This window comes from Acanthisitta chloris, unplaced genomic scaffold, assembly GCF_000695815.1.
Source record: "Acanthisitta chloris isolate BGI_N310 unplaced genomic scaffold, ASM69581v1 scaffold38339, whole genome shotgun sequence".
In the NCBI taxonomy this organism is placed as follows: domain Eukaryota; kingdom Metazoa; phylum Chordata; class Aves; order Passeriformes; family Acanthisittidae; genus Acanthisitta; species Acanthisitta chloris.
Window position 1 is genome coordinate 1 of NW_008692636.1, and position 15,500 is coordinate 15,500.

Sequence of the window (15,500 nt, forward strand, 5' to 3'; positions counted from 1 at the left end):
TATAATATATAATAATTCATGTATTATTGTTTATGCTATGTCCGTCTGAGGAGGAAGAGAGAAGAATAATGTCTATGAGTTTGAAGGACACAATGTTAATGGGATGCATTGCATCAGAACTCAAAAATATGTTTCCCCGATTAAGAAAAAATATTTGAGACTTTTGCTTGCATATTTCTTTGGGGATTCCTCCAGGAATTTACCTAAGATTGAAAAACTGGATTTTATTTTAAGACAAGTGGAAAGATAAACTCCAAAGTTTTCAGACTGAGGGAAGAAAAATACAACAAAAATAGGAAACTTACATAATTTCTCCGTAGGGATTCCAGCAGATGATTTATTTCTTTCAGATGATTCTGTTGATTACGTTTTTCCTTAATGTCTCGCAGAACCGGTTCACCTGGAACTACTTCTAGTCTTCTGTTTGCATAAATCAGAGACTCCTAAAAAAAAGAAATAATAGACACAAGTTAAATATATGACTTTATATTGCTTCATAGCCAGAGGAGTGATGTGCTGGTTTGGGCTGGGCTTCTGATTTCTCTAGGGAAAATGCTGAAATGCTTAGAGTAATCTGTCGATGTCAAATTCTGCAAATGCATCATTTTCATGATGCACATTTTCAAATACAATAGTTAAACATCAAGCTAGACTTGATAAAGGATTTCTTACTCTCTGCATTTTAAGAGGAATTTCTTAGTCTCCAGAGCTAATATTTTGATGCTTAAATTCTACTACAACAATAAATATGCACTGAGAATAGGGGAGACTGACTGACTTCTTCAAATCCGACTCCTATTAATCATACTGGGATCAGAATTAAGCCAGAAGGGAAAGGAAGAACTGACCTGAAACGACAATCCCTTTTATTTACCAGATATCATGGTAAATAAGAAATAACCCTCCCCCTGTAAATTGCAGTTAGTTGCCCAACCATTATTAAATATTTGGGTTACACATTCTCACATCTTTCAGCAGTTTTGGATTGGATTCGGAAGTTTGTTTCAGTCCTGAATATATTCCAGGTTCAATACTGCATGTAATTCCGATTATTAAGAATGACAAGTACTGACAAAACTGCAAAGTTATGTTGTAATCAGAAAAAAACAGGGCTTTCTCTAGCAAACTAAAGATTCTATAAAGAATCCAAGGGAACCAGATAACGGCAGAGGGCAAAAAAGAAATAACCAAAAACCTCCCCACACCTTGCTAGTCAATTCAGCCCAAAGGAATATGAGCAGCCATATGATATGTGAAAAAACATACTCTCTTCATTCATATTTTCAGAAGCAGCTCAAGCAACCTTAATAGACACCTTCAAGGAAAAGAACTCCAAGTAGCATGTCTAATTGGAAAGAAAAATGACCTTTGCAATTCCACATTCAATGGAAAATTTCTCAACTACAATATATAAAAAACTGCATCTGGAAAAACTTTCTCTAAACATCAAGCAAATCTGTGAGTTATGATGTTTAAATCAAACCACTAGCTTCATGAAAATAAACTTATTTTAACATGGGACAAATCTTTGAATATATATTTACAATCTGCAATAGCTGCCAGTACCACAATGCAAGTAAACTTACAGAGATATAAACTGCACCATCTGTTAATGACTAGAATCTCTCCAAACTGGACTGAAGTTTAATGTGGGACACCCAAAGAGAAATTCTTAACACTGACTGTCTAAAGCAAGTCTTCTAACTACAGAAAACTTTTTAAATTAAATTTGATATTCAGTGGCAAGAAATCTGTGTGACTGACACACAGAACAGAAAGAAACAAAGTACTTATTTGAACTTCTGTATTAATAAATGAAACAAGGATGTGACCTTTGCATTTACAATATAAACACAGAGTTGGCAATGCAGCTAACAACTATAACAACTGAAGCTCCCTCTAATAAGAGGAATTGCTTTTACACTGCTTTGTTCCTCCAGTGGTTAATATAAATTAAACTGTTTTTGAAAGGGTGGGGAGGAAGACAATGGCATCATATTTCTTTTTCTTAAAAGTTACAGCTATTTCTGCAATTACATTTCTAAATACAATCTTTTGACCTCTGCATATGTAGAAACATTGCCACATGCGCAGTTAGTTAGCCCACTGTGGATCAGAGCTGCAGTTATGTTTTCTTATAAAAATGTATGGATAGACCTATAGGAATATGCAATTGGTGGTACTGAGAAGTCACTAAAGATTATATTATACCAGTATATATATATACTGGTGTATATATATAACAGATATGCCAGTATCTTGTTTGGGGGTTTGTATGCATAGCCTACTGGTTGATATTTTTACATGAACTCAGCCTTTAATGAAGAGCAAACACACACATTTCTGATGCAAAGCTTTATGCAGATCTCTGTCCTAGTCTTAATTTTCAAATGGTTTCAGTAATACATGTTTCATTTTACAGACAGCTCAGCTGCTGCAAGCACTTATGAACAACCCCTTCACACTTTACAAAAAACATCAGAAATTATTTTTACTTTCATCACACTCAATATGACTCTAAGCCTAGTTGCTTCTATTATGAGAGGAGCATCAAAAGAAATTCTTTATGGGGATGAACATGATGACTTTACTCTCCATAAACTTTTCTTGAATATTCATTTCTGCCACAGTACCTAACCAATTCTTATCATAGTGCTGAATAAAACTTGAACTATGAACATTTACAAGAAAACAGAAGTAAAAAGTACTTGTTTTCAACATTTCTCCGACATCAACATTCACAAATTATATAATTCTATCTAGATGAGATGGCAAAAACACAACGGTTACTATTTACTTTCCCTCTGATCAGCGCTATTTTGCACATTTCAATCACATTTCCACCTCTTCTCCAAACTCTGTGTAAGCCACTCCTTGCATAGAAGCCATTCAATACTTCTAAACACTCTGGTAACCAGACCACCATTTTTTTCAGTACTGGTTATGAGATCCAGGGACCACAACTGCACAACAGTAAAGCTACATGGTGCACTACAGATGTGGACAGCAGCACAGCGATATTCTCTGTTTCGTTCTGTGTTGCTTTCATAATTGTTCCTAATAATCTATTTGATATGACCAGTATGGAGCATTAAGCTGCTGGTTTCACAGAAGTAGTTCTTACAGTTTCATTTTTTTCATCCCTGAATAGCAAGTGATCAGAACTCACATCATATGAATAAAATCAAGGTTTTTCAGGGCTTAGTAATGTTTTCAACATTTTTGTCAAGATATCATGAAAGCATTATAGCAAGGAGAACATTTTCTTGCCAATGTTTCAAATATTTCAAAACATTTTATGTATCAATTATATAGCAAGTGTACATAGCAAAAGACCATTTGAGATTACCTTGTGGTTTAGACTTTTAGATCTGTAGAAAATAAAACTGTTAAACACATTACATGACAGAAAACACAAGTACTTAGCAACAGCCAAAGCTGTAACAAACATAACACAAACCAGAAATACCCAATATTTGAAATTATAAAATTATTTGTTGCACCCCCTTTTCTCCCAATTCTATAAATAAATAATAACAAAAATCCCACCTAATGAATTATATTAGTGTCATACAATCTTCTTGAGGCATAAAACTGACTGATCAGTTTATTAACCTGATTCTAACCATGTTCTGAAATAGAAATACCTGTGAAAATTATCTGTTTTGGTGAAGTGCAGGCATGGAGTATAGGCTATCAAAGAGTTCATTAATTGAAAAATTAGTGTATCTTCTGAATGTTTTTATATTTTGAGGTATTTATTTAGTTTTAAACTGTTAACTAAAGTCTATTGCTATAAATGAAAAAGGGAATATTTTTTGGATAAAAGAACCCCAATCAGGTATGAAAGAACTCCTCAATGCAATACACAACATTAATTATCCTTATAAGATAACCAAGCAGACAGATGTAATTGTTTCTTTAAATACTGTCTTCATTTGCTTTTGTTTTCAAGTAGTTTTCCAGTTTTTTAAGCTGGTAACTGTACTCATCACACAGAGTCTTACACTTCATATTCTTCAGCCTATCATTTTCCTGTGTCTTCCAGGATTACATTCAACTTAATTTGTTCTTCCCAAAAAATATTCAAAAAGACAGAAGCATTTTTAAATATTTCATTAATTTGGCACCAGAACAAAGAAATGTTTCAGAGAGAAATACAGTTCTGATGAGAAACATTTCTGTGTAAAAGAGAACATTAGTCATGAAAAAGTGTTCTGAATCCATCTGGACTCTTTGCACAAAATGATGAATCTGTATGCTCCTCTGTAACCGCTCAACTAATGTACTATAGGATAATTAAATCACTTATTAAATATTTCAGAGTCAGAGCATAGTTCCTATATCCTGTCAAAGTATTCAAAGTGGCAGAAAGCAGCTCTCCCACTGAGGCAGTGGTGATTAAGAGTTTGCATTTTGAAAGTTCTATCTAATGCAATTCTTGGAAGAAAAGAATGTGCAGCTTTATAATATGCACCTCTCGGCTAATACTGTTTTAATTACTTCTAAAATTATAAATGAAAGATACAGAACTACAATATCTGCAAGCTTTCTATATGCTGCAAACAAAAGTTCAAGGGCAACTGCTTTTCACTAATAAAAATAACTTAAGGAAATAACTAGGCATTTTGGTTGCTAAGTTTTGTATTATTCAAAAAACTTTACTCTTCAATGAGCATACACCTAAATGTAAGTTTCTATTCAAATACTTCTGAGCTATTACCTGAATGAAAGCAACAACAACCACCTGGACAAACATTCCCAAACTGAGTGTTCATTTATAAGCATTAACTTCAAGCTGATGTCTCATAAGAGTGAACAGAAGATTAGGCAATCATTGGCAAGCTCAAGTCCATGAACCTGAAGTTACTGAGTAACTACTGCATTTGCATAAGTGACTACCAACTAGAGGGAGGTGTTCTTTCACACATTAAATCCCAGATGGTAAATGATCAACATCAAAATGTGACTCCCCTGGAACTGATCAACAGAAAACCACTAGAGGTAAAATAAAACCTCATGTTCAGAAAGACATTGGTAAAAAAAATTACATTAAAGTGCCCTTAAAAAGGGGGGAAAAAAACCCCCACAAGTATTTTAGCCTTTCAAAGAGATGTTTCTCATACACTGGTAACCGAAAATGCAGTTTAGCCAACGTACACTCTTACAGAGCCTGCTCTGGCTATAAGCTATAAATATTACATAATTTTTGTTAAGTTGTGCTAAATTGCACAACAAGCTTTGTGCAAATTAGTGCAAAACAGAAATTACATTTTTTTAATTTTATGCTCCATTACAGTAGAGGCAACATTACTGAGGCATAGGATAAATTGGAGTCTTCTAAGTACAACATTCAAACAATCATTTCTCAAGGCTTAAACCTCAAAGGTTCTTAATATTGCTGGCAAGGGAAAAAGATTAAGGTAATTAAAAACAAGGGACATATGATTTCAATCTACTTTTTACACTCTTTAACACTGTGTATAAGTCATCACTTCATCTTTCAGATCATAAGTGAAGAGCCACTTTTGAAATCCAGAGATAAGAAGAAACCTAATTCTAATTCCCAAAGATGGAGTATCAAGGGTAATTTGTTACTATGCTGACAGAATCACTGAGACCCTCATGCAGTTAAAAATGTCTGTTACCAATTCCTGGACATGAAATTTCTTGAACGTGTGGAATCAAGTATTTTTCCGTATGTTTTCTATAGCCAAATTTTTTTACTCCATTCCTTAACACATATACTTTGAGAATAAATAGAAGAGAGTAAAGAAAAATGCAAAAGATACAAATTCAGATGTATGCTGTATTTTCATTTACATCAGATCTCAACATACACTTCAAAAAAAATAACTGCAGCATAAGCTCTTTTCTGTAACCTACCTGATAAATCTGGCTTGGAGATTTTGAGCAAGAGCTGGAAATTGTAGAAAAATCCCCATCCAATGGTAGCTTTTGAAGCTTAATTTCTATCTCATTTAGGAGATGAAATTCCATTGGTTTAGGTGTGTAGCCTTCTCCTGGTGCCAGCCAGCCAGATACATTCTCCTATTGAAACATACAGAAAACACTTTAACCTCGTTCACAAAGGAAAGAAACTTTAAAGGCAATTATGCATCAAGTGTATTTATTTTTCAAATGAACCATACTTATGTATAAAATGTAAGTTTTTATCCATCTCAGTCTATAGCTGAAATCTGCCAAATTTTCATGCACCTAACACACCTGAAATCAGATATGGACAGAACAAGTAGAGGCATGCATTTTTCATTTTTAAATACAACCAAGCAGCAACTTAAATGGACTTCTAAAATAAATATCTAATTTTAATTTTAGAAAGCACATACATCTACTGCATTGTTAAAACTTTATAGGAAAAAAGGTACTGTGTTAACCTAAACAGATTTCTTCTATTATTGTACTTATTTCTATCAAAGTCCAAAGCCTGTGTCTTCAGTAGACTAACCACTCAGAAGCCCTGAAATAAAACTCTGAAAGCCAGATGCTTTGCCTTCATGCCAGTAGGTCCCAGACTCTATCCCCCCATTCTTCCAAAGGTTATACAACTACCTTTATCAAGTTTTTGACACCCAAAAGAAGTGCTTTGCAAAACTAACCCCTTTTTCTTAACAAGACATCTCACTTATCAGCCTCTTAGCCAGGTTAGTCAAACCTTTCAGACAGTTTCACCCCACACCACGCCAATCACAGCTCCCTTACATGGATTCAAACTCTTGCCTTGTTGTGGTTTGCATCTTTGTTTAACATGGCAGACTTGACTCCCTAATGAAGGAATAATTGCTTGTCAAGGCCTAACTTCCATACAGATCTTGCTGTTCAGTGCTGCACAGTAAGCACCACTTTCTGATGGCGCTGGCATGAAAAGCAATTTTGAAGTGTTGTGCTCCTTTCACAATATTGCAGAGGATAGAGATGAAGAGGAAAGCGTCTGGCAATCATAGCGCCACCAAACTTCAAACAGCAAACATAAAGAACATGCTAAAAGCTCACATTCTCAATGCTAATGTTGAAACAGAAAAGCACAGCACCCAAAAACTGCACCAGGAATTTCCTCACCATCATTCTAAATCACCGGTATTATGACATGCATCTCAGCCCTACTTATTTGCATGCTTATTCTGGATTACAGATTAAGGCCAAGGAACAATACAGAGAGTTGACCACATAGTGAATTGAGACAAGATGCAAGTGAACAGGCATAAAAATGAGATGTTCTCAACTACATCAAACACATCTTGTCAAACTTCCCCAATAACTTTGGGAAAAGTCTAGCAGCAAATGCAGAGATACATCTATTCTGGTACACACCCAAACACAACAGACTCCTGTGCAAGTCAAAAAAGTAATACAATCAGCAGCTATGTCTAATAGGACAAATACTTTCTGTCTGATAAAGAAGTCAAAAAGAAAGAAAGCCTAATCAAAACCAGGATTGGAATGACACTGCAGAGGTTGATGCTATGGCAGAAACCACCTGGAGCCAAATCTCAAAAGAAGGTATGAGATGTAATGCCACACTTGCAACGTATCACCAAAAAAGAAAACGAGGCATCCATAGGAAATCAAAGGAACTGCTCTGAAGTCAGCAGCTGAGATACTCCTAGAGCCCCAGTATGTTATCACAGAAACACTGGGAGAGACAGAAAGCAGAGAATTCTTTTCCTGATCATGACTTACATGACTTTCTCCTCTTGACAGCAGTGTCATCTGAATAATAAATATGAATATATACTTCTAATATAGACAGTTGCTTATTATGAGTGAACTTGACCCACTTAACCCAAACAAATGAGCTCACACTCAGACAGATGCAAGGTCTCCACAGCAACTTGGCAGTCCTGCCTCACACTCAGGAAGGAAGTCTGTACAACCATCATTCACTGGGTATGAGAGTAGCAGATTACATCTCTGTCCTTACCACAGTGAAACACCAGGTAGGACCTTAGAAGAGAAGGGATGTGCAGAAGGACATGAGTGTATTGCTGGTTTCCTTTCTTTTTCCTACCAGAATAGAGCCAGCACCTTGCCCTAAGACTCTAACATCTGTGTTGCAAGGAATTTATGTCCACCATTCCTTTACCGCTTGCAGATTAGTCCTCTGGCTATTCAAGCAGTTGCATCCATATGAGAGGAGGAAGTATCAGCTTCCAATTACAATACCACTGCTATGAGGTCATTTGTGGTTCATCCCCATTACCCTAAAGCACACTAGATGCAAAAAGGAAAAGAGCATACCCTAAACACCTGTCATAAATTACCTCCATAATAATTTTTTTAGAAAAAGGGGAGGAAGAAAAAAAAATTGAGAGTGATTCAAGACAGAGCCATCCTTTTTGTGAAACAAAATTAATTCTAATGCTTTTTCATGCTTTCTCTAATGCTTTGTGGAAACATCTCTTGAGGTGAGACAGTGACCATCATAAAATAAGTATCCAGCATGGTACTACACTTGTGCTGTGTTAACTACCCCCTAATCAGAGAATGAAGATCACAGGGCAAGCATACAGAAATGCCTCTACAGGAGTTTGTTAAGAGGCAACTGGGCTCATTAGGTACAGATCAGTGTCTATAGCCCATGCTCCAAATTTCTAAAATTACTCCAGTAGTCACTTTACTCCAGGTTTAAATGGACACACACATTCTGTTTTGCACTTTAAAGATGACTTTGCTTGGAAAATAAGCTTCTGTCCTGTCAGTGTTTCCTGTGTGCTAGCTCAGAACAGTATTTTTATAACAGCACAGTCAGTGGTTACTGTGGAACATCTGAAACAAAGTATACCCCAGCAGCTTTGACAATTAGATTAACATGAATGTGTACTTCTGAAATATTTTAAATTCTCATAAAACACTTTTTCAAAAAGTGAGAAGTGCTGTTTAGATATTTGACATATTTTGTAGTACAAGTCAAATGAAGTTATCCACATCAAATGAAGTTATCTAATCCTCATCACACTATACAGAGGAATTCAAACAGCATAGCCAGATCTTTCCTGACTGACAGCCTCCAAAATATTATTTCAGCCAATGTGGATGCACCAGCTTTTTAAAAGACAGAATGAAATAAGATGAAAGAGCCCATCAGCTGAACAGTTACCTGGGTCAGCTTGGAGCTCTCTAGATTACTCATTAGCTGGTAATTTCCTTGTGATCTTCGTTATATAGCAGCCACAGGAAATGCCTCACCCATGATAAAATTCAAATGTGGAAGAAGAATAACCCATCACCAGACTAGAAAGATTTAAGTAACTATTATCCTTTCTTTCATTCCACTTTGATAGTAGATTTAGGAGCTTTTTTCTTTGGAGACATGATCTAGTACAGACTATAGTAACTCACAAAATTCCATTCTTGTCCATGGCATCTAGAACATACAGCAACACAGATGTCCTGTGATGTGATCTACTTAATATCTGATATTAATAGCAAAATCTCTATAGATACATGCCAACATGATAGTGACATGTGCCAAATACAAAATTTAGGCTTTGTTACTTTTCCATTGCCTTGATGCCTTGAGAATTGGTGCCAAAAAAAAAAAAAAAAGGTACACATTGTTATTTGGAATTTGCATTATGTATTCTGCATAAATGCCTTTAAATTCTGTGAAGGACAATAGCTTAAAGAAAAAGAAAACCTAATAACTATGCACTGTGAGAGACTTTTGCAATCAATAAAATAAGCTATAAAAAAAATAAAAGCCACTATTCCCTGGGTCAGAAAGTTACGCTTACTAACAGAAGGCTTTTTAAAACATCTTCAGATCTTTAAATGCTGACATTTATCAAATGGAGGACTATCTCCTCAAATTGAAACATGTCCTTGCTCAGAAAAGAACAGAAGAGACAGCACTGTTAATCAAACATCAACCTTTCCATCAAGATTCAAAAACCCAAAACCAAACTCTCCAGAATCCTCTCCCTACAGTTTCCCCTATTCAAAGGCAGGGTGAAGTGCTCTTTCGGCTGAACATTTTGTCACCCTTAAGTGAGTTTGCAATGCCAAACCTGTTGCAAGTAGATCCAATACCTTGACTCTTTTTCTAAATGGCCAGATAAAAGATTAAATAATGATCCAATGAGATTTAACTTTGTTCTTCTAATATGTAACAAAAGTACAATAAAAATCAACTCTCCTAAATTAAGTCAACATTAGGCCAAAGAACCTTCCACTGTATTTTTTTAATTCTAAACTATGTCGGCTAAGTCAAACATCTCTGTGCAACAGTGAGTATTTAGCACAGATAAAAAATACAGTCTGCAAACTCAGTGTTCACGTCCAGAAAAAATTATATTTGCATCCTATGTAAAGGGAGAGAACAAATGTCAGGTAAACAGGAAGACTAGTGCAATTTTAAAGAAGTCGAAGTTTTTCATCTGGTGAACACAAGCACTGGGTGTGGCTAATAGCTTCAAAATTTTGCACATACCAACAATCAGTGAAGGTCATGTTTTCTGTGCTTCTACTTTATCTTACTAACTGAAAGAACAATTGCTGTTAAAATAATGCACATTTATGTAATCTTAGTCATTTGCCCATTGGGTTCTCCTGACTGATAAGGACTCCTTCACTTGTATTTGCCCCACAAACCTCTGAAAATGCCAAAATACAGTGTATATTTACTAGCTTCCCTAGAGCAAAAGAAAAGTTTTGAACCACAGTTTGAATGAGTTTCAACATAAAAATTACATTGATGTTGGGTAAATTACAGACTGGATTAATGTGACAAACCATGGGTAGGTGAGTTCTCTGTTTCCATAACCTGTTTGGATTCAGATGAAGAAAACTATGAGCTCACCTCCTTGCCCAACATCCTGAAACACTAATTTATAAAGGTGGATTTTAGACATATTTCAGGAAAGAGTAATGAGGAGCACCACCGCTTGGATGTCTTCACCACCTTACTAGAAAATAAGTATAAATAAAATAGGGGAAGAGACAATTAAAAAATAATACTATTGCATTTCCTTTTGTCTCTTTCCTTCACATCTAAGTTGTGAAAACAACTGAAAACCAATTTTTTAGCTGCATAAATTAAATAGAAATTGGACCTTGGATATATTTTGTTCATTCTGTGCAAAGTTCACATCTTTCTTCTTAGGTACTGTTATTCAATGTATATACAAATATAGTGTAAGTTCATAACATTTCTATAGACTTAACATAATGTAAATTTTTATGTAAAGCAAATTAGAAAGGTCACCTAAGTCCTTTAAACAAAGCAAGTGCTTTCCCAGTGTTTCTTTTTACGTATTAAAATGCAGGTTTCTTGAAGAGTTGTGTCAAGTTTATATTGTTTGAGGATGTTCATCCTGTGAAAACACTTATCTTCAGCATGGTTAATACCATACACAGCTGAAAAGTACTCTAAGCTCCTAGTATGATTCATTTTTTAAATGAAATTTTATCTTGCCACCCTAGCAGCCATATGGATACTTCTGTAAAACTACGGAGGCCCCAGGAACTCCTTCACTGTGCTATTCCCCTCAATGCAGTAAGAAATCAAGGCCATCTCTTAGGAACTGGAAGATCAAAAGACACTTTGATGCCTTCACATTACTGGGAATAATTTTGTTGCAGACTCTCTTAGAAGCAGCGATTGATGGGACAATCAAATACTCTTTTTATTCTCCTCGAGAAAAGGTATTTTATTTACTTCATCTCTTGCTACTCACTGTAGCATGCAGATTGTACACTCTTTAACAATATTATATTAGAGCATAAATGTCTAATACTCAAGCAAACTTTGTCTCCTCTGTATACTTTTAAGACAGAGGGAGTTGGAAGCCACAGAAAGATGTCATGCTATCTTTCTAAACTGATGCCATGAGCTTCATCAATGTATATTTCCCCAATTGCTGCATTTTGAAGTTCATGTCCTCAAAAAATTCTTGGGATTTTTTTGAAAGTAGTTGCTGACCCTTCTGCCCTAGACTACAACACTAGCCACTCAGATTGATACTCCACAACTTCACATTTTATGCAGAGAAAACAGGCCATCTTCTCTAAGTGTGCTACTAAGGCTCCTTCCACCTGTGCATAACTTTTCTTTAAAGTTTTGATGTTAGTAAAATTAAGAAAGAAACCAATGAAAATTCATTCTTGGAGACAAGTCCAGCATTTCTCTCATATCTCAGTAAGGTACTTCATGGTAGAATTAAGATCAAATTCCAATTTACTGTAAAAATAAGCCAAATACAACAGGACAGCACAGACTGAAGTTGTCATACCTTGAGACCTTGTAATTCAATTCCACCTTCTATATTTTTCAATAGTTCGTGTAGCCTTTTCCTTTCTCCCTCAAGCAGAATGAATCGGTTTCTCGAATCCTTTGCCAGCTAAAATATTTGCAAAAAGAAAAGACAAACACACTTTAGAACTCCATTAGCTCAAACACCACCTAAACAAAGTCTTTTAACTCTGTGAAATTAACAACCAAATTTTGCTTACTGTCATAATACAAATTATCACTCCAGAAAAAAAAAAAGTATAGCAGCCTACATATAATAAATTTATAATCTTACGATAGGTTTTTACATAGCAGGGAGGCAAATATTTTTCACTGAATGAAAAATCATTATAGCCACTAGGTATTCAGAGGAAAAAAAAAAAAAGCACAAAAATCAAGGGATATATTTTCTGACCAAAAGAGATCCCCTGCAGGTTGTACATGAACAACCTACCCCTTACCTATGCATAAGGACATCTTCTTTTAACTTACAAACTTTAAAAAAAGAATCACAGGAAATACTTGCCCTTAAAACAAGCTGTGCCCAGGCACAAACAGAACAATTCAGTTTTCAGTATGCTTTAGCAAATACACAGAAGCAGTATTATCCTCACCAATATGAGCATCCAAGATGAGAACTTTCTTATACAGTATTCTGCCATAAATAACAGTTTTAGCAAAAAGATTTTTTCAAATTTATGCCTAATTAACTTTTAATGTTCCTGATTTAAAAAAGCAAAACTGTCTCCAGAAGTACTTAAAGACTAATTTTTAGTTAACATTTAACAAAATATTAATGCTTACCTCAATGTTCTTTTTAATGAAATCCTTATTGTTTTTCCTTTTGCTATGTGGATTAATACATTCATTTGTTTCTAATTCACCTGGAACATCTGAAGTTTGAGGAAGAAAAGTTGCTAAATTATGATCATTCCTATTCTGACTCAGTAAGAGCTGCAATAACAGTAATCCCATACAAATATGTAGCAAACATATAAAATAGATGGACAATTATTTTGTATGTTTTCATTATTTATGTAAACAATACTGTTATATTTCAAACACAACTATTGTCAAAATCTAATTTCATTTTTAACCTTCCATCATATGAGATCAGTCAATGTTGCAAAGGCTAAAATACTTCTGAATTTCTGACCTCAAAAATGTTAAACATGGTGGCTTTGAAAGCCACGGCTAAAATAGATGGACAATTATTTTGTATGTTTTCATTATTTATGTAAACAATACTGTTATATTTCAAACACAACTATTGTCAAAATCTAATTTCATTTTTAACCTTCCATCATATGAGATCAGTCAATGTTGCAAAGGCTAAAATACTTCTGAATTTCTGACCTCAAAAATGTTAAACATGGTGGCTTTGAAAGCCACGGCACGGAAGTTTTCTCATCAGTACAAAACCAGGCAATAATATTTTTGAAAACCACAGAACTGTTTGGAGGCATATCAAGTACATTTTTCTAAATAAAATAGCTGAAAAACAGATGATATATTTTATATTATTATAACACAGCTTATAAAACAAATTTTGTTAAAAAATAAAACTCATCATAGAGCTGTAAAGCTCTTAAATGGCCACATGATATTCTAATAACAATGGGTTTCTATCAATCACACAAAAATAGGCATGTATGCTGTTTCTCAAAGACTTTTACAGGTTTAAAATAGCAATTCCTTTATGAACAGCAAATATTTATCACATTAAATAACAAGTCTAAGCAAATACAACCAATTTCTAAATCTCAAAAACTACTTCAAAAGTAGGCATGGGACTTTTTGCTTTTCTAGAAAGCAGATATCTGAAAAAAAGGGTGAGATGTTTGCCTGCAAAAAAAAATAATTTGACTTGTTAGATAATTGAATCCAGGCTATGGAAGTTTACACAGAAGTAACTGTTTTGCAGAGTGAGCAGATTGGAATAGACAAAGACAGAAAATAAATTCCATGCATCCTTTTAAACACAAACCTTAAAGGACTCAGGTGCTGGATCTGACCAAAAAAACCCATCACAGTTCAAATGCAAAACTGTTTACTGAAAGCAGCCCAAACTTTAACATTTACCAGGCAACATCTTGAATCTGTCAAGCAACTGGATCATATAAGAAGGTACCAACCAATAAAAACACAAGTTGCATCCTGAAATGAGCAGAACACACCAAACACCAACAAAACATGCAAGATATACATTACTTTCAAACTACATCTTTCCCAAACTGTGAATAGCATTTTTGAGAGAGTAAATGTACAGAACACCTCAGAATATTCAAGTAAAGAAGTCACAGACACGGATCACTGAGACAAAGAATACACTGAAAATTGCCATGGGTAAGTAAGAGAGAGACTGCAGCTCAACAAATTTTGCGTACAGGTTTTGGTAGATTTGGTACAAATTTCAAAGATTTGGCACAAATCCTGATGAGACTGATGAACTAATATTATAAAACTAATGCATACATTCTTCTTCACAAGTTAAGCTCCTGTTTTTCAGGGTCTGCCTTTGTGACAGCTGTGACACAGAAATCCAAAAGGAACCAAAACAGTAAGTCTCAGCTATTCAGACACTTTATCAAAAGCCTCCAGCAAAAATAGTAAGTCATTTAAGCAATTTATTGTTCACAAGCTGTAACTGATCTCTATTTAATGTGTTTCCAAGGTAGGAGAACGTAGAACATGTCAAAACAGTGCAAGTGATAGCAACTCCCAACCATGTCTGTACTGGAAACCTAGGAAGTCAGTACTGTGCCATTACTGGCAATGAAACCTGCCATTGCTATTCAAGGGCACTCCAGCACAACACAGAAATTTTGAAGATGGAAGCTGAGAGTCAAACTTCATTTTAAGGGAGGAATGAACACATGCAACACGAAGACAGAGAAATGAAAAGCACAGCATAGCTCCAGCTCACAAAGTCAAGGTCACATACTGGTGGACTAAGATAAGTGATAAAATCATATAGGAGCCAAGGTCCATGTTTAAAAATTAAAACATGCAGTCACATTCTACAAACTGCAGAGATTCTGCTGCCAGTAATGGTTCAGCCTTGAGGAATCATGCAATTATTGTGTTCTTGTCATCTTAGCCAGTCACCAGGAAGATAGATTCCTTCTGTTTGAATAGAATGGTAGATGACTAAAAAATAAACAATTGCAGCTGACAGCAATGGCAGCTGAAGCTATTTTTCTTATGTCATAGCATGTGAAAAGTTACTCAACCATATGAATTTGATTTC

The 15,500-nt window shown here is 35.0% G+C and overlaps 1 protein-coding gene across 1 annotated transcript in view; it reads right to left on the reverse strand.

The window, feature by feature from the left end:
- Positions 1-305: 305 nt before the first annotated feature.
- The window catches only part of FSIP1 (fibrous sheath interacting protein 1), a gene marked incomplete at its 3' end in the record, with an annotated part of 22,233 nt that continues 7,038 nt past the window's right edge, over positions 306-15,500 (reverse strand). Inside the window, exons 6-9 of the mRNA XM_009082731.1 lie at positions 13,055-13,143; positions 12,252-12,359; positions 5,887-6,051; positions 306-443 (exon numbers count right to left, since the gene is read on the reverse strand). Coding sequence (XP_009080979.1) covers positions 306-443; positions 5,887-6,051; positions 12,252-12,359; positions 13,055-13,143 — 500 coding nt within the window. The remainder of the gene's footprint in view (positions 444-5,886; positions 6,052-12,251; positions 12,360-13,054; positions 13,144-15,500) is intronic.